The 17,859-nt window shown below is 48.2% G+C and overlaps 1 protein-coding gene across 1 annotated transcript in view; it reads left to right on the top strand.

The window, feature by feature from the left end:
- phldb1a (pleckstrin homology-like domain, family B, member 1a) overlaps positions 1-17,859 on the top strand; it is a 65,652-nt gene that overhangs the window by 32,139 nt on the left and 15,654 nt on the right. The window contains 15 exon segments of the mRNA XM_051932160.1: positions 2,313-2,552; positions 2,712-2,855; positions 2,964-3,101; positions 9,203-9,331; positions 10,633-10,788; positions 10,880-10,990; positions 11,080-11,166; positions 11,386-11,478; positions 12,015-12,125; positions 12,349-12,486; positions 12,636-12,734; positions 12,837-12,939; positions 13,026-13,299; positions 13,379-13,469; positions 13,555-13,701. Of these exon segments, the coding sequence (XP_051788120.1) occupies positions 2,313-2,552; positions 2,712-2,855; positions 2,964-3,101; positions 9,203-9,331; positions 10,633-10,788; positions 10,880-10,990; positions 11,080-11,166; positions 11,386-11,478; positions 12,015-12,125; positions 12,349-12,486; positions 12,636-12,734; positions 12,837-12,939; positions 13,026-13,299; positions 13,379-13,469; positions 13,555-13,701 (2,061 nt within the window).

Here is a 17,859-nt window from a genome sequence, read left to right as displayed (position 1 = left end):
ATGTCTTCCAGTGTAGCAGTGCCTTTATGTGCGTCTATCAGCATGTGTTTCCTGTGAGGTTGTGTTGCACGTGTGTGTGCGTGTAGCGATGTGTGGATGAGTCCCAGTGTATCTTGAGGGGTCACGTCTGTATCGCTCTGGATGATTGTGCTCCACTGTGCAGCCTTGAGTGTCTGTGTTTGTGTCTCTGTATTTCTTCCATGTACAGTACATGAGTGCATGTTATCTTAAGTAAATGTAAGCATGTGTGTGTGTGTGTGTGTGTGTGTGTGTGTGCGTGCGTGAGCGCATTTTTATGCGTCGATCAGTATGTGTTTCCTGTGAGGTTTGTGTGTTTGTTGCATGTGTGGCTTCTTGTGGATTCACACCTGTGTCCCTCTGGATGACTGCACTGCTTTGTGTACCTCTGTCTGTCTGTGACCTGTAGTGTTGTTCTCTGCACATGCTTCTCATAACCTGTTTTGTGTGTTGCTGTGCGCTTACGTGTGTTCATATTCGTGGGTCTTCCTGTGCAGCAGTCCCTTTATGTGTGTCTTTCAGTATGCGTTCTTCTCATGTTGCGTGTGTTTGAGTGTAGCTACATGTGGAAGAGTCCCAGCATTTCTTGTGCAGTCACGTCCGTTTTCTTCCAGATGATTGTGCTTCATTGTGTAGTCTTGTGTCTCTGTGTTTCCTCCTTGTACTTGAGTGCATGTTATCTTAAGTAAATGTATATGTGTGTGTGTGTGTGTGTGTGTGTGTGTGTGTGTGTGTGTGTGTGTGTGTGTGTGTGTGTATTCACATTCATGTGTCTCTGTGTGTAGCAGTGTATTTATGTGTGACTGTCAGTATGAGGCTCCATTGCACGTGTGGATGAGTCCCAGTGTATCTTGAGGGGTCACGTCTGTATCGCTCTGGATGATTGTGCTCCACTGTGCAGCCTTGAGTGTCTGTGTTTGTGTCTCTGTATTTCTTCCATGTACAGTACATGAGTGCATGTTATCTTAAGTAAATGTAAGCACGTGTGTGTGTGTGTGTGTGTGTGTGTGTGTGTGTGTGTGTGTGTGTGTGTGTGTGTGTGCGCGCGCATTTTTATGCATCGATCAGTATGTGTTTCCTGTGAGGTTTGTGTGTTTGTTGCATGTGTGGCTTCTTGTGGATTCACACCTGTGTACCTCTGTCTGTCTGTCTGTCTGTGACCTGTAGTGTTGTTCTCTGCACATGCTTCTCATAACCTGTTTTGTGTGTTGCTGTGCGCTTACGTGTGTTCATATTCGTGGGTCTTCCTGTGCAGCAGTCCCTTTATGTGTGTCTTTCAGTATGCGTTCTTCTCATGTTGCGTGTGTTTGAGTGTAGCTACATGTGGAAGAGTCCCAGCGTTTCTTGTGCAGTCACGTCTGTGTTCTTCCAGATGATTGTGCTTCATTGTGTAGTCTTGTGTGTCTGTGATTGTGTCTCTGTGTTTCCTCCGTGTACTTGAGTGCATGTTCTCTTAAGTAAATGTATGTGTGTGTGTGTGTGTGTGTGTATTCACATTCATGTGTCTCTGTGTGTAGCAGTGTATTTATGTGTGACTGTCAGTATGAGGCTCCATTGCACGTGTGGATGAGTCCCAGTGCTTCTTGTGCAGTCACATCTGTGTCTCCCTGGATGACAACTTCACGGTGTCGAGTATTTTAATTGATTGTGTGCCTGTGTGTCTCCTCCTTATCCTTACATGTGTGTGCTCCCATTCATGTGTCTCTGCGTGTAGCAGTGCATTTACAGTATGTGTGACTGTCTGTTCATTTGTCCATTGCACGTGTGGATGAGTCGCAGCGTATCTTGCGCCTGTGTCTTCCTCGGATGGCGGTGCTTCACTGTATCGCCTTGTGTGTTTTCGTGTCTCTGCATCTTCTCCTTGTCCTTCCATGTGTGTTTTCTTGACTAGATGCTGGTGTGTGTGTGTGTGTCCTCCAGCGTGTTCTTCCATGTCTGGTGCTTGCAGACACACAATTACATCTCCGTCTATAGCCGAGTGTGCAGACATGTGTGTGTGTGTGTGTGTGTGTGTGTGTTTCTCGAGTGTTACGTGTGTCCCATGTTGCCTGCGCACTATTTTGGTGCCTGCTTGCCAGTGCCGGCCTTATGCTGTCTGTAAAGTGGCCCTCCCAAGTATGTCCCCAGTTTGACCACCCAAGTGTGCTGACCATGCAGCCAGACAGACTAAGGGAAAGTGGGCAGCTGACACATCATTAGGGTTAGAGGTCACTGGGGGTTGGGGGGAGTGGTCAGTACTTATTGAGCTCCTGCGCTGTGCTGCTGCCCACTTCACAGTCCTCTCTGCCCTGCAGGAGCGCCAGCGGCTCGAGACCATCCTGAGCCTCTGTGCCGAGTACAACAAAGCTGACTCTGGAATGGGGGAGACCTGGGACAAGGAGCGGGCTTCTCCAGGTCTGCCAATTGACGACCTCCCCTCTCAGAGGCTCACAGCAAACCGAGGGGCCGGACCTTTCAACCGGGGGCCACAGAGGCCGAGCGAGGAGGAGAATCTGCGGGAGGAGTGCAGCAGTACGGAGAGCACCCACCATGAGGTGAGTGACCAGATGAGTAGAAAATGGGGGCATCGCCCAGCTAATGGAGGAGCTGAAGGGTCAGTTTTGGGTGATGAGCTGTCACTGTGCAGAAGGAGTGGCAGTCCAGGGTGTGAATGCCTTTTCAGTTTATTAACCCATCATGTGCTCCTGCTGTAGCACGAGGAGTCTGCAGGGGGCAGCAGTGCCTCTCACGAAGTCACCTACTTAGAAGAGGAGCAGACCCGGGTTCAGAGCCACATTGACGAGCTGAAGGCTCGAGTGACAGAGCTGGATCATCACCTTCAGGAATCCCAGCAAGAGGTGAGGGTCACTCAATGGTTAGTGAGGGTCAGTCGCAGCTAGTGCTGCGGTCACCCGTGTGGTTGAGATCTTCATCTCTCTCTCTTTTTCCCTGTCCGTCCTTCCCAGGCTGACATGGAGCGAGCTCTGCTTCAGGGGGAACGTCGCTCCGAACTGGAGCAAATTCAGACCGAGCAAGAAATCCTCATGGAGATACAACGGAAACTGGGAGACGTGGAGAAGAGCATCCAGAGGGAGAAAGACAAGGTGAACAAACATAGGAGGGTGGACTGGGACCACAGGTGGGGGTGGGGTGGGGGGCAGGCAGAGTCAGATTCATCACGGGCGAACTGGCAGACCTGGCAGGTGAGGCGGGCGTTGACTTGGGGACACCAAGAGGCCAACGCGCCAAGTGAGCAGTGAAAGCAGAGGCACTGGCACATCACCACTCTCTCCCAGTCTGTTAGGGGGCGGGGGTGAGGAACCCAAAAACGGTGCTGTGAAAAAGTATTTGCCCCCTCTCTGATATCCTCGATTGTTGTTTGATTGCCACAATGAATGGCTTCTGTTCTTTAGTAAAATGTAATCCTCTTTAATAAAACCCCTGTGTGCGTCCATTGTCCGTATGTGTGTGTCTTCTGGTGAAGTGCGCATGCGCGGGGCACGGTGCGATGCTTCAAAGGCCGCCTGACGCGTCACACAAGACCGAGAGGGCGGGACTTATAAAATATCGCGTGGCCAATCCAATCGGATTTCGGTAAATGAGGTAAGACCTAAAACAGAAAACACGAAAAATCCAATCGGATACTGAGACGCAGAGACCAGCTTCCCCATTGTTGTGCAAGTGTTCACTCGGAGGATGTCAGATTTGCGATTAAGAAGCTTGGCCCAGTAAAGTGAAACTAGATTTATTTTCGCGCACATTACATCAGTTGCTGGGGAGAATCTGCTGATTGCCCACTGTTGTGACAGAAAATTAAATGCATATTACGGACAGCAAAGCCATTATTACTGTCAGAGAAGATTACAGGCATTTTACGGAAAAAATTTAATGAGGTAAAAGGTCCCTTGCCATTTAATACAGACTGTTCCTACTAATGTTTATGGACTACTGTTCTAGCGCCCGTTATTGTAACAGGCTTAATGTCTAGTCTATATATATAAAATGCAACGTCTGTCTCTCTGTCTGTTTGTCCGCTTTTCACAAGAGAACTACTTAACAGATTTAGATCGGGTTTGTTTCTAGAATTTGCTTGAACATTCTGGTTGATTTTGCGACTTTTCTCATTGTGCTATGTATCATAGTTCACTTAAGGTAGCGATTTATTTGCACGAATCCAAGAGAGACGCAGCGGGCCGAGGGGAGGGGCCCTCCTCACTTGTGCACCAGCCTCGGGGCGTGTACATTACCTCTACTTAGCTAGCGAATGACAGATCTGCTTAACGAATTTAGATCTGTTGTTTTTCTAGAATTTGCTTGAACATTCCGGTTGATTTTGCAATTTCTCTCATTGTGCTAAGAATCATAGTTCACTTGCAGTACCGATTTACTTGCATGGATCCAAGAGAGACGTAGCGGGCCGAGGGATGGGCGAGGCGGGACCTCAGGAGTCGGGAGCCGGACGGTGGCCCTCCTCACTCAAGCGCCAGCCTCCGTTCGAGTCGCTCTACCTCTCTCCACATGTTGGAGCGTACTTTGCCTCCGTTTAGCTAGTGATACCTGTTGGTTCAGCAGACATTATCATCTAGAGATTGTTAAGGAATAACGTTTGACGTTTTTGAGAGAGAGATCACCGCTACGTGTGTTTTAGAGGGTAGCTGCTCATTGGCAGAGATATCACGGCCATGTGCTTTTCTCCCCATGCCGAGGATGCTCTCCTGTCAGAGCTGAACACGATCAGATACGGTGCCAATATTTGACGTTGAAGTGTACCGACCTTCCACTTGGCCAGAATTATATTTTTTAAAGTTTTTTTAATCAATTCGTAAACTTTGTCTTGTTTCATTATTACGTGGGCAGAGCCACAGGGGACACCTAGTATTAGATAAAGGGAACCAGAGTGAACATATAAAACCATTTCTACATTTCTGCTTATTATATTTAAGTTATCCAACAGCTGTATTGACCTTGTGAAAAGGTAATTGCCCCCTTAGTTTCATATTCAAACAGCTGAGCAAAGTTAACTGGTAATTTGACTCCACTGTTTGACTGCAGCCAGTCTCATTGAATCTAAACCCCCCCCTATATTGACCCTTCTCATGAGAGTGAAGTTGTCACCACAACACCAATCAAAGGAGAATTCCATGAAGAAATAAAATAAAACGTTGGTGACACTTCCCAATCAAGAAAGGGTTACAAAACCATTTCTAAGGCTCTGGAACTCCACCACACCCACCTTCATCTCCAACTAGAGAACATCTGGAACAGTGGGGAATCTTCTCAAGAAAGGCCAGTCTGCCTAAATGACCCTAGGACAACAGAGACGACTCATTAGAGAAGTCACAGAACATTCCAGAAAACCGAGAGTATGGTAAGTGGCCCTGACTCCATGATATGGAAGAGACTGAAGAAAAATGGGAGAATAGTAATGTGGAACATCAGTGCTCGTCTCACAAAGAAACACCTGGATGACCCCCAAGCCCCTTTGGGAATGATGTTCCAAAATGACAAGTCAAAATTAGAACTCTGGACGGCACTGGGACCACTGTGTGTGGTGTTTTGACAGCAAGAACATCATAGCTACAGTGGAACATGGGATGATGTGGGGGATGCTTTGGAAGACTTGCTATGACTGAAGGAATTATGAATTCTGCACTTCAGCAGAATATTCTTAAGGAAATGTCCGGTCCACTGTCTGTGACCTCAGGTGGACACTTAATGGGGTTATGCAGCAGGACAGTGAGGCAAAACCCAAAAGCAAGTCTCCAACTGAATGGCTCAGAAGGTACAAAATTTGAGTTTTGGAATGATTTAACCAAAGTCCTGACGTGAACCCAGTAGAGGTGCTGTGGCAGGACCTGAAATGCTCGGAATGCACTGAAATAAATCAGTTCTACAAAGATGTGAAGAGCGATCTCAAATAATAGGAAGAATTTAGTTGTTAGCATTGAGTATTTCTGCCTATAGTGCTGCAACCAAGTATTGAAACAAGGGGTGCAATTACTTTTTCCCAGTGGTGTTCCTTGAGTGGGCGGCATGGTGGCTCAGTGGGTAGTGCTGCTGCCTCACAGTTGGGAGACCTGGGGACCTGGGTTCACTTGCCGGATCCTCCCTGCGTGGAGTTTGCATGTTCTCCCCGTGTCTGCGTGGGTTTCCTCCGGGCGCTCCGGTTTCCTCCCACAGTCCAAAGACATGCAGGTTAGGTGGACTGGCGATTCTAAATTGGCCCTAGTGTGTGCTTGGTGTGTGTGTCCTGCGGTGGGTTGGCACCCTGCCCGGGATTGGTTCCTGCCTTGTGCCTTGTGTTGGCTGGGATTGGCTCCAGCAGACCCCCGTGACCCTGTGTTCGGATTCAGCGGGTTGGAAAATGGATGGATGGATGTTCCTTGAGTAACGAACATAATGATTTTAAAAGTGTTGTGTCCACTCGGGTTCCCTTTCTCTAATATTGCATTTTCTCTAAAGGTCTGCGGCCATCCATTTGTGTAAATGGTGAACAACCAAAGGGTATTAGGACTTTAATTTTTCACAGCACTGCAGAGCACAGTGTGGGGGGAGGTGGGTGGGTGTGAAAGTTCCAATGCACTACTCGGAGAGACACGTTGAAGGGTCCCACTTTGATAATGAGACGAAATGCTATTGGACGGAGGTCCCAATTTGATACTGTAAGTAGACACTGGGAGGGCAGACCACTGGGAGGTTGGGAAGTGGGCAAGATCCGGTGTGGGGAGGACCGAGCAACAGCTCACTGTTTGTTAATGGGTTGGGATGTCATGGGTTTGTTACTGCTGGTGGGTCCCAGTTTGATACTGGAATGGGATGTCACGAGTGACAGGTGCCAGATAATGATTTGAGGTGTTGATGTTGAGGGTGATGGCTCCCAGTTTGAAACTGAGGAAGGTGCAGTCCCTACAGCTCACTGGGAGTCCATGACTCTCGGAGAAGATACAGGAGTAGAGTACATGCAGCCCAAATGGATCATGGCGGGTGATTTAGTTGCAGTGTGTTCATGTGATGGACTCTGTGTGTTATCCAGAGGGAATGTTAGATGTGATGGACGAAGTGGGGAACATGGACAATGAGGTCCTAGTCTGATAATTCCAAGGGATGCTGTTCATGAGGGGTTTCTGTTTATTAATGGCCAGGTGATGGGTGACCACTCCCAGTTTGTCAATGGAGGTAGTTTGCTATTTGGGATGGATCTCAGCCTTAGGATGAGAGAACATATGGAAGCAGGCCCCCCTTAAATGGGGCCTAACCCTAGCTTGTTACTGGGCAACAGGCACTGGTAAAGACTGGGTGCCAAGGCCCAGTTTCTTAATGGCAGACGATGCTATAGGTGACAGGTCCTCATTTATTAATGGATGTGGCCTGTTGTAGGTGATGGGCCCCAGTTTGACACCAGGAGGGGATGCTTTTGGTGATGGTGCTGGGTGGTTAACTGTTAAGGATTGGCTATGAGCGACTGATCCAACTTATAAAGAGGGAGAGCATTCCATGGGTGACAGATGCCAGTTTGATAAGAAGAGGAGATGCTATGGATGACTGGTCCCAGTTTTTTAATAGAAATGGTGGTTTTGATTGATGGTTCCCAGTTTGATATTGAGGTAAACTTCCATGAGTGACAGTTGCCAGTCTATTAGTATGAGGGGATGCTGTTTATGATGGGGTCCGGTTTCATTATAGAAAGGATTTGTTAAAGTCGAAGGGTCCCAGTTTGTCAGTGGGAGGAACACAATATGGGTGACAAGTCCTGCTTTATTAATAAAAAGGGGTTGTTATGGTGCGATGGGTCCCACTTGTGATACTAGGAGGGGACATCAAGGACAACAGGTCCCAGTTTATTAATGTATGCGGTGTCCTATAGATGCTGGGTCCCAGTTAGAGACTAGGAGGGACACGTTACAGGTGCTGGTTTATTAATGGGAGGGGTCTGTTATAGGCAATGGGTCACACTTGGATTGTAGGAGGACATATTATGGGTGACAGATGGCAGTTTTAGAATAAGAGAGGACTGACTGGTGCCAGTTTGTTGATAGAAGGAGTTGTTAAGGATGATGGTTCCCTGTTTGATATTGAAATAGACCTCCATGGGCGAGTCTATTAGTAAGAGGTGCTGTTTATGATGGTTTCCAGTTTCATTATGGAAGAAATGTGTTAATGTGACCCCTCCACACACATTACCACATTATGGGTGAAGGGTACTGGTTTATTAATGAAAGGGGTTTGTTGTGGGTGATGGGTTCTTCTTAGATACTAGGAGGGCATGTCATGACTGACAGGCACCAGTTTGATAATACAGGGAGATAAGAGAAGTTCCTGGGGCCTGATCCCAGCTTCTTACTGGGCAAGAGCACTGGGAAAGATGGGGCATTAAGTCCCTGTCACTGGGAGTCAATGAAATGGGTGACGGGTGCCGGGTGTTTAATAGAAGGGATTGGTTATTTGGTGATGGGTCCTGCTGCTTAGAAGCTAGGAGGGGGATGAAAGGTGCCATTTTAATAACAAGAGGGGATGCTTATGGGTAACGCGTCTCAGAAGTTACTGGTGGGGGGGGGGGGGGGAGGTTTTGGGTGACAGGTCCCAGTTTGTTAATCGTGGGATTGTTATGGGTGATGGGTGTCATTTTGATGGGTGACAGGTAGATGTCAGGTGCCATTTTAATAATAAAAGGGGATGCTGTGGATGACGGGTTCTAGTTTGTTAATAGGTACGTTTTGGGTGATGGGGTCCCAGTTTGATGCCAGGAGGGAATGCCATGCATGACAGAAGCCAATTTGGTAATAAGAAATGATGCCGTTTATGATGGGTCCCAGTATGCTAATGGAAAAGGATGTTACGAGTGCCCCTTTGTTAGTGGTATGGGGTCTGCAGTGGGCAACAGGTCCCAGTCTGGAGAGCACACAAGAGCAGGCCTTTTCCATCTAATTAATGGGGAGAACTTCCTGATCCCAGCTTGTTCCCAGGAGACGATGGCTGGAGAGGGGAGGGCAGGTCCCAATGGATTGCCAGTTCAGGTGCCTCTCACCCACGCTGTGCTGCACTAACACCCTTTTAACCCCCCTAACCCGCTGGTCTCTGCTTTGTTCTGCTGCAGCCGCTGGCTGAGGTGTCGCTCAAGGAGATGACCTCTGACCTGCATCGCTCGTGCATGGCGTGTTTTTGAGCTGTGTGTTCTCTTCTGTCTCTCCTGCATGGATTTTTTTAGGGGAGTGCCCACGTCACGGCCGAGCGGGACGCCCTGGAGAGGCACCAGGAGGCTTTCGGTGAGCTGAAGAGGCAACTTTATAACTGTCCCGAGTGTCTGAGGGAGCAGTTACAGGAGCAGCTCAAGAGGGTTAGTCCTGTCCCCTCCTTGCCTGTGCCACCTTAGGGTGCCAGGCTGCTCCTTGTGTGTTCTTCTGCTGGCCCAGTTGGCCATTCTTGGGGTGCGGTGTCCCATGCATGCTTTCACCTGACCTGTGCTAATTGCTTCTACTGACTTTTCTAACAGATGTGCATTTCTGCCTGGAACTGGACACTGACGTCAATGCCTTTCACGTAGCCTTTCAGCATGCCCACTGTAGACCAGCCGGTGTCTTACTATATGTGGTGGGAGAGTACGGCCCTCCCCAGACCCTGGAGTCGGAGTGATCACAGTATAGCGCCCGTCATTTGGGAGCCCCCTCTCCATAGTGCCAGGGAGACCACAATGAAGCTTCCTGCACCAGGATTGCCACAATGTCTTCTGAAGCTTTCTCATTCAAGGGTCAGTCTGACCAAAGGGTAGTTCTATAACTCCCACCCTGAGGGCCACAATACTGACACAGTACCCAGGGTCTCCTCCCTAAAGTGCCATCCTGCTCACAGTGTCTTAAACTGACAATAATAGACCCAGTAGTCCCCCATAAGTACCAAAATGATTCCATTGTGTCCCCCCCGGTACCCTTATTTAGCTACCAGACTGACCACCTATATTCTTCAGTCTTCTAGTCTGGATCAAAGGCTTGATCTCACCATATCCAGGTGGCCCACTTGATTACCAGGTTGACCACACTGTACCTCAGAAGCCCCCAGCAATGTATCCAGAAATCTTGTAAACCTCCGGCTGATTGTTGCACATCTAGAAGCCCCCTCTTTAATGTCAGACTGTGGCCCAGAAATTCCTCAATCGAGGACTACACTGACCAGGCTGTTCTCCCGTGTCCTCCCCTTCAGTTTTTTCCTGGTGACTCATATCTAGTAGGAGCCCACCCTGTGGGGCTGACACACGTGGACATACAGTATATGCCTGGTCATTCAACAAGTTGAACACAACATATCCCAGAGGCCCCCCCTGCCCAGAGTGACCACACCGTGCTCAAGAATCAGCCTGACCAGATGACTAAAGTGTCCTCCGAAGCCCCCCATCGGAGTGTGCCCACTGTACTCTGAAGGCCATTCCCCCAGAGTTCCAGACTGACCATAGGATGTCACTACGTATCCAAATCTCAGTCTGATCACAGCATACTTTGGGTGCTCCTGTTTTGAGAAGTTGACTGACCAGACAGTGTGCTCCGAGGCACCGCTCCTCTTGTGCTAGAGTGACCTTAGTGTAGCCAGAGCCCAAAGTCCTGTGTGGTCTGCTGACTAAGCTGTTTTTTGCGTGTCTTGGTCTAGGAGGCTGATGCGCTGGAGTCCCAGTCCAAGCTTTTCGAGGACCTTGAATTCCAGCAGCTGGAGAAGGAGAGTCGACTGGAAGAGGAGCGCGAGACGGTCACTCAGCAGCTGCTACAGGAGAAGGCCGAGTACCAGAATAGTGTGTCCATGAGGAAGGTGAGCTCTGTGATTCCACACATTAGGGCAGGACAGTAACCGTGCGTGTCTCGTGATGACCATTACACACCGTTATCCATTCCCTGTCCAGGAGAAGGTGCTGGCGCTGGAGAGCCAAGCCCGTCAGTTGGGAGCACAGGCTTCTCAGGAGAGCGAGAGGCTAATGGTGGACCGCAGCCTCGCTGCGCAGCTTCTGCAGAAAGTAAGTGACATTCTTTGGTGGCTTTTGTGGATCACCAGCAAGGGGGTGCTGTGGTAATTAGTTTGTCGTTTCTCCAATGTGTGTTTCAGGAGAAGGAGAGGCTGTCTGTCCTGGAGAAGAGGTACTTTAGCCTGACGGGGCGGAAGAACTTCCCAAGAACCTCGGCCATGAAGGAGGTAGGAGGCCAGTGCTGCCCCCTTGTGGGCCGATGCACATGGACATCTATATCTGGTCATTTCACGAGGTCTATACAGTGACAGTCACCCATATGCCCTATTAGGGGGTGCTTTTCTAACCACAGACACTTTCTGTCTCATTCACAATCTGGTTGTAGCCTCCATGGGGGGGCCGCCACTAGTCCTTTTCCATCTTTATGACCTTATTACCTTTAACAGGATGTGCTCCATATTAGTGAGGCCAATGACCTTGCAGCGGAAGCCCAAACTTTGTCGAGGCCCCAAGCTTCTGTGTGCATCACGGCACAGGAGGTAACCCCACTGGTGTCCACCGCATGTTGACCAGTACTATTTGTGTAAAGTTCCCGTTAGCTTAGGGGTCCTCCTGAGCTCAGCCACCTTCTCCCCCTCTTCCTCCTTCAGAGGCCATTGCAGCTGGCCGCTGTCTTTCCCCATCCTAATGGATCAGGGAGCTGGTTGGCTTGGGTCGGGGGGTTTCTCAGGGGGAGATCATGTGGATGTGGGGAAGCTTGACTTGCATCTGCCTGGGGGAGGTCTGTTTGCGTGAGGCTTGTTCCCTCCCTCGATGGGTGTGTCCTAGCTTTAGGGGAGGGGCTTGCATCTTCCTTGGGAGGGGCGGGTGCCTGTGTATGTGTGGTGGGGGTGCAGAATTCATTTCGTTTGCTTCTTTCTATTGTGGGTTGGGCTGCTTGTATCATTCCCAGTGCTCTGTGGGCTAGGGTACATCTGGTAGCTTCTCTCTGTTGGGGGTCTTCTGCCATAGTGGGGGGGGGGGGCTAACAACTGCTAATTTCTTTTACTTTCCTGCTTCCTCTTTTCGGGAGAAGGACTATGTGACCATCAGCCAGTTACAAGAGATCTATGGGAGAATGACGGCGGACCCCCAGCGGTCCAGTGACTCCCTGCCCGTGGCCTCGACCCTCTCTCTGCTGCCTGAGGTGCGTCTCCTACATGTCGTTGACGCCAGTCTTTGTCAGAAGTTTCAGCAATCCTGGCTGCCATGGTGGATTGGACAGAGGAGTCCAGTGACCCCTGCGTGTGTCCAGCATGTCCACAGGCAGACAGGAAGGGAGACCAAAGTCCATCTGATGTCTTATTAATGCGTGTCTTTCTCTCTCTGTCTCTCTCTCTCTCTCTGTCTCTCTCTTTGCCCTCTGCCAGGACCCCCTTCCTCAGCAGGGTGGGTTTCCTGACTTAGACCAGTGGTGCCAGGACAGGCAGGCCTGTCAGGAGGTTGTGCCTCCCACCCCCCCTCACCTCTGTCCACCTCCCCTTCCTGCCAAATCCAGGCCACCTCAGGTAATTGTGTGCATCATGTACCTCAGTGGTGGCCCGTCAGCCACTTGGCCTGCCTGAGCACCTTGTCCCACATGGCTGAGGTTAGGTTTCTGGGTCACTTTACTGCAGTCCATACACCTCTTCTGATCATCTCTCTCTTGCTTTTCTAGATGTATCGCATGAAGATGGACAATGATGGTGGCTCAACAGTGCCATACAAAGCAAGCCAGCAGGGTTCCTCTACGCTGGGCCGCAACACCCCTTCCAAGGTAGGCAGGACGGCAGACTTGCCTGGTATGGCTGACCGCTTTCTACTTAATGATCGCATGGAGCTGATGACCTCTTCTCGACGTCTTTGTTCTGCTTCCCAGAGCCCCCTTCTTCCATCAGACAGATCAGGCAGCCTTCCACGAAATCTGGCGAGCACCCTGCAGGACATTGAAGCCAAGAGGCAGCTGGCACTGCAGCAGAAAAGTAAGTCCTGTGAAAGTTTGGTCGCACATTCCTGTGTTGTTATGGCAGACCGCTCGCTGTTCATCGTCCACTACATTCTGTTTCAGGCCAGCTGGTCATTGAGGAGCAGCGCCGTCGGCTGGCAGAGCTGAAGCAGAAGGCAGCTGCCGAGGCCCAGTGCCAGTGGGAGGCACTTCATGGCTCGCAGACGTACCTTGCCGTGCCTGGAGCACAGCTTGTCCACCATTCTGTTTTGCACCACCATCCATTGGCGGCCGGCGAGAGTGCCTACGATACGCTGAGTCTGGAGAGCTCAGACAGCATGGACACCAGCATATCCACTGGCAACAACTCGGCCTGCTCTCCTGACAATGTGTCCAGGTAGCTGATTTCTCATTGTGGTTGACCACAGGTTGTCCACCCTGTCCTTTTACTTACCGACTTCTTCCTTCCATCTCAGTGCCAGTGGGACAGATGCCTCCCGGCTTGAGGAGATGGAGAGAATGCTGAAGGAGGCACAGATGGAGAAAGCGAGACTCATGGAGACCCGGGTATGGAAGATAGCACTGGGGGCTGGAAAGGTTCACGAGAGCCCAGTAGTGTCCAGGTGGGCTGACCGTCCTGTTTATCCTCCAGGAACGTGAATATCAGAGCCGGCGGCAGATGCTGGCAGAGGAGCAGCGCAGACGGGAGGAACTTGAGAAGAGGCTGCAGGAGGAGACTGAGCATCGGCAGCAGCTGGTGGAGAGGGAGATCAAGATGAGAGAGAAGAACTTTTCTCAGGTAGGCTGCCTGGTCTGCCTTGTCCCTGGGAGGGAGAATGAGGTGTTAAGGGGATGGAGTGGAACTGGGGTGGAGCTTTCTAGGAGTGGGAGGGGCTGAGGAAAAGGGCTGGACTTCATACTTCACCCAATAATAATCGTTTTCGTATGTGCAACTTGTCCCACGTTGTTTCTAGAGACTGTCGAGAAAACGTTTTAATGCCCTGGTTTTACAGAGGACTATTGTGGCCAAAATGAAATAAATAGGCCAATAAATAAATGTATTGTGAGATGTGACAATAAATACTTAAAAACACAATGGCATGTAAGCACAAATAGATAGATGTGAAAGGCAGTATATAATAGATTGATAGATACATAGATATGAAAGGCACTACAGTATATAATAGATACTTGTGAAAGACACTATATAACAGATAGATGTGAAAGGCACTATATGATAGATAAGTAAGGCACCATATAACTGTATTTCTAGATACTGCAGATAGATGGATATGAAAGGCACTATATAACAAATGGATAAATATGAAACGCTCTATATGATGGATACTGTATGTAGATAGAACTGAAAGGCTCCATGTATAGAAGGACGTGAAAGGCACTATATAATAAATACTGTAAATTGATAGATATGAAAAGCACTATATAACAGACTGATAGATATGAAAGGCACTATATAATAGGAACTGTAGATAGATATGACAGGCACTATATAATAGGAACTGTAGATAGATATGAAAGGTACTATGTAACAGATGGATAAATATGAAATGCTCTATATGATGGATACTATATGTAGATAGAACTGAAAGGCTCCATGTATAGATGGATGTGAAAGGCACTATATAATAAATACTGTAAATTGATAGATATGAAAGGCACTATGTAACAGATACATTTGAAACGTTCTATGTAATGGATACTGTATGTAGATAGAACTGAAAGCTTCATGTAATAGATAGATGTGAAAGGTACTATATAATAGGAACTGTAGATATCTATGAAAGGTACTATATAATGAATAATGTAGATAGATATGAAAGGCACTATATAACAGATGGATAGATATGAAGTGCACTATATAATAGGAACTGTAGATAGATATGAAACACACTATATAACAGATAAATATGAAGCGCTCAATATAATGGATACTGTAGGTAGATAGAACTGAAAGTCTCCATGTAATAGATGTGAAAGGCACAATATAATAAATATATATGAAAGGCACTATATAATACACAAAATAGCAAAATTCCTGATATAATTGTTTTCAGAGGAGACTCATCCTGAACAACATTATCAAAATGTCAATGATAACATCTCTGTTCTGCCTAGTAGAGCTAGCAAGGCGCAGTAAAACCCTGATTGTCTGCGCCCCAATTTACCGAGGCCGCCCATTACCTGAGGTAATACACTACCGTCCTTATAATTCATAAAAGCTTTGCTGTGAATGCTATACCACGTGTGTAAATATTGTACTTTTAACCTCGACTGTCCCAACTGAGTGAGTGTGCGGTCGAGGAGGCGGTGACTGTGGGAACGTGGGCGTATCTAACTGCAATGTGGGCGTGTCTCACTCGCCCCTCCTCAATTGCACCCCTTGGCCATTCTCAGTGTGTCACCACCATTGGCCGAGTACACACGCTCTACTGTTAGGATTTTTGTGTTTAAACATTTCAAAGCGCTGTAGTGAACTGCTGGTGAGAAATGTGAAGCTGACCCGTGTTCTCTGTCTCAGAGGCCAGTGCTTGGCGGTGAGAGTTAAATGGAGAGGTCCGCCCATCAGACACGCAGATCCCATCTCTTAAAAAGACAATGGATCATTTTTGTAGTGGAGTATTCCTTTAAGTTAGGCCAGAGATATACTTAACCATGAGGATGCTGCTGCTGCATATATAGCTATACTATACTTGTGTGTGTATTTTAAGTAAATCTGGAGGATTCCAGCAGGTGGCAGTGCAAGAAATCATCACGGTGAGAAAACAACGTTGAGTTTTGCTGTGTTGTGAAGTGGAGGGAAGAAAAATGTTAAACATGAAAATTTGTTGCATCTTAATGCTGTTGCGAAGGTGCAAAAAACAAAAAAACAAAATGACAGCAACAGCGACACATAAGATGGTATGTGAGACCTGACGAAGGAAGGAGGAAGAAAAGCACTATGAAGACATTCGCATGTCAGCATTTAAGTCTGATGATTTGCTTCACCTCATCGAAACGCACACATTGATCCTGCTGTCACATATTGATAGCAAACAACGATGCTGATGTTACGTACAAAAACTTGCACACACACGCCACCCATATTTTTGCTGGTACTGCAACTCGCGCACGCATTGCGTTCATTTCTAACGATGTGCTCAGAAGACACGTCAAAGTAACGGTGGGAACGCGTGGCAGCCATGATGCGTGTGCAGAAGCGTTCTGAGCGTGAAGTATAAACCGGCCCTTAGAGTGCGTGGGGGAGGTTCGACAGATGTAGTTGAGGTGCGAAATGTGGCCTGGGACACCCCACTAATTAACCCTGTGGAGCCTCTGAAAGCCTGGAAATCAAAATTGTGGAGTGCATGAGAAAAAAAATTAGAAACCCATCAGTGTCCATTTCTGAGTTAGTGTGGGAATGAGGACACGGCTGGCAGCTTGTTAAGGGCTGATTTCATATGGAATAAGTGACCACGTACTGGGGTGGAAAGGCAGGAACCTTCAAAACTCGACTCGTTGGACAATCTTAGTGAAAAGGGATGGACAAGCTTCTTGGGCTGAGTGGCCTGTACTGGTCATAATTGTTAGGATGAAATGTCATGGCAGTTGGCAGACAGTTCTTCACGGACAGTGCTGGAAGGCAGCAAGCGGCAGGCACTCCACAGCCTGCAGGGGGCCCATGGGCAACAGAGGGCAGCACATTCTCGAAATCTGGAGAATTTGAGAACATGGGAGGAGCGTTCCGTAGAAAACAAACTGATAGAGGAGTCCTATAGAGCCGTTAGTGGTTGCCTGCGTGGGACGTCATCTCAGCGATACACAGATCCTGACAGTGCTTTTTGGCCGGGAGCAGGGCGAGGCTGGTCTCGTTGCATTCCCAGCTTATATTTACTTTGTTTTTTTTTTATTCCTGTGGTCAGTAAAAAAAAAAAACAGGAAGTTGAAATCATCGGTCTCGCTCGGCTCTTAGGGTAGGGTGTTGTGGTTTACTGCTGCTCAGTAAACAAGCCTGTTATTTGGCAGCACCACTGTGAGGACTGCAATTCCCATCAGTCAGCACAAGCACACAGGAGCTGATGGGAGGACTCAGATTGGCACACACTTGTAAAGGGAAAGGATCAGAGCGGAGCTGCAGGAGCCTTTTATACAAACACACAAGTGTGTACATCTTGGAAAGTGCATGATGCTGCTCAGAAGTACAAGGTGGTGTTTGCAGAGTTGGGTATCTCTCAGTGTGACGCGATCAAGGGCTTAATTAGAATTGGATAGACCTTAGACCTTTCCAAAAAACACAAATGGGGTCTCCCTCATGTTAAATCCAAATAATAAATACAGTGCATCCGGAAAGTATTCACAGCGCATCACTTTTTCCACATTTTGTTATGTTACAGCCTTATTCCAAAATGGATTAAATTCATTTTTTTCCTCAGAATTCTACACACAACACCCCATAATAACAACGTGAAAAAAGTTTACTTGAGGTTTTTGCAAATTTATTAAAAATAAAAACATTGAGAAAGCACATGTACATAAGTATTCACAGCCTTTGCCATGAAGCTCCAAATTGAGCTCAGGTGCATCCTGTTTCCGCTGATCATCCTTGAGATGTTTCTACAGCTTCATTGGAGTCCACCTGTGGTAAATTCAGTTGACTGGACATGATTTAGAAAGGCACACACCTGTCTATAGAAGGTCCCACAGTTGACAGTTCATGTCAGAGCACAAACCAAGCATGAAGTCAAAGGAATTGTTTGTAGACCTCCGAGACAGGATTGTCTCAAGGCACAAATCTGGGGAAGGTTACAGAAAAATTTCTGCTGCTTTGAAGGTCCCAATGAGCACAGTGGCCTCCATCATCCATAAGTGGAAGAAGTTCGAAACCACCAGGACTCTTCCTAGAGCTGGCCGGCCATCTAAACTGAGCGATCGGAGGAGAGGGGCCTTAGTCAGGGAGGTG

This window comes from Erpetoichthys calabaricus, chromosome 9, assembly GCF_900747795.2.
Source record: "Erpetoichthys calabaricus chromosome 9, fErpCal1.3, whole genome shotgun sequence".
Taxonomy (NCBI): Eukaryota; Metazoa; Chordata; class Cladistia; order Polypteriformes; family Polypteridae; genus Erpetoichthys; species Erpetoichthys calabaricus.
Note: the sequence above shows the minus strand (reverse complement) of the source record. Positions and strands in the feature narration are given on the sequence as shown.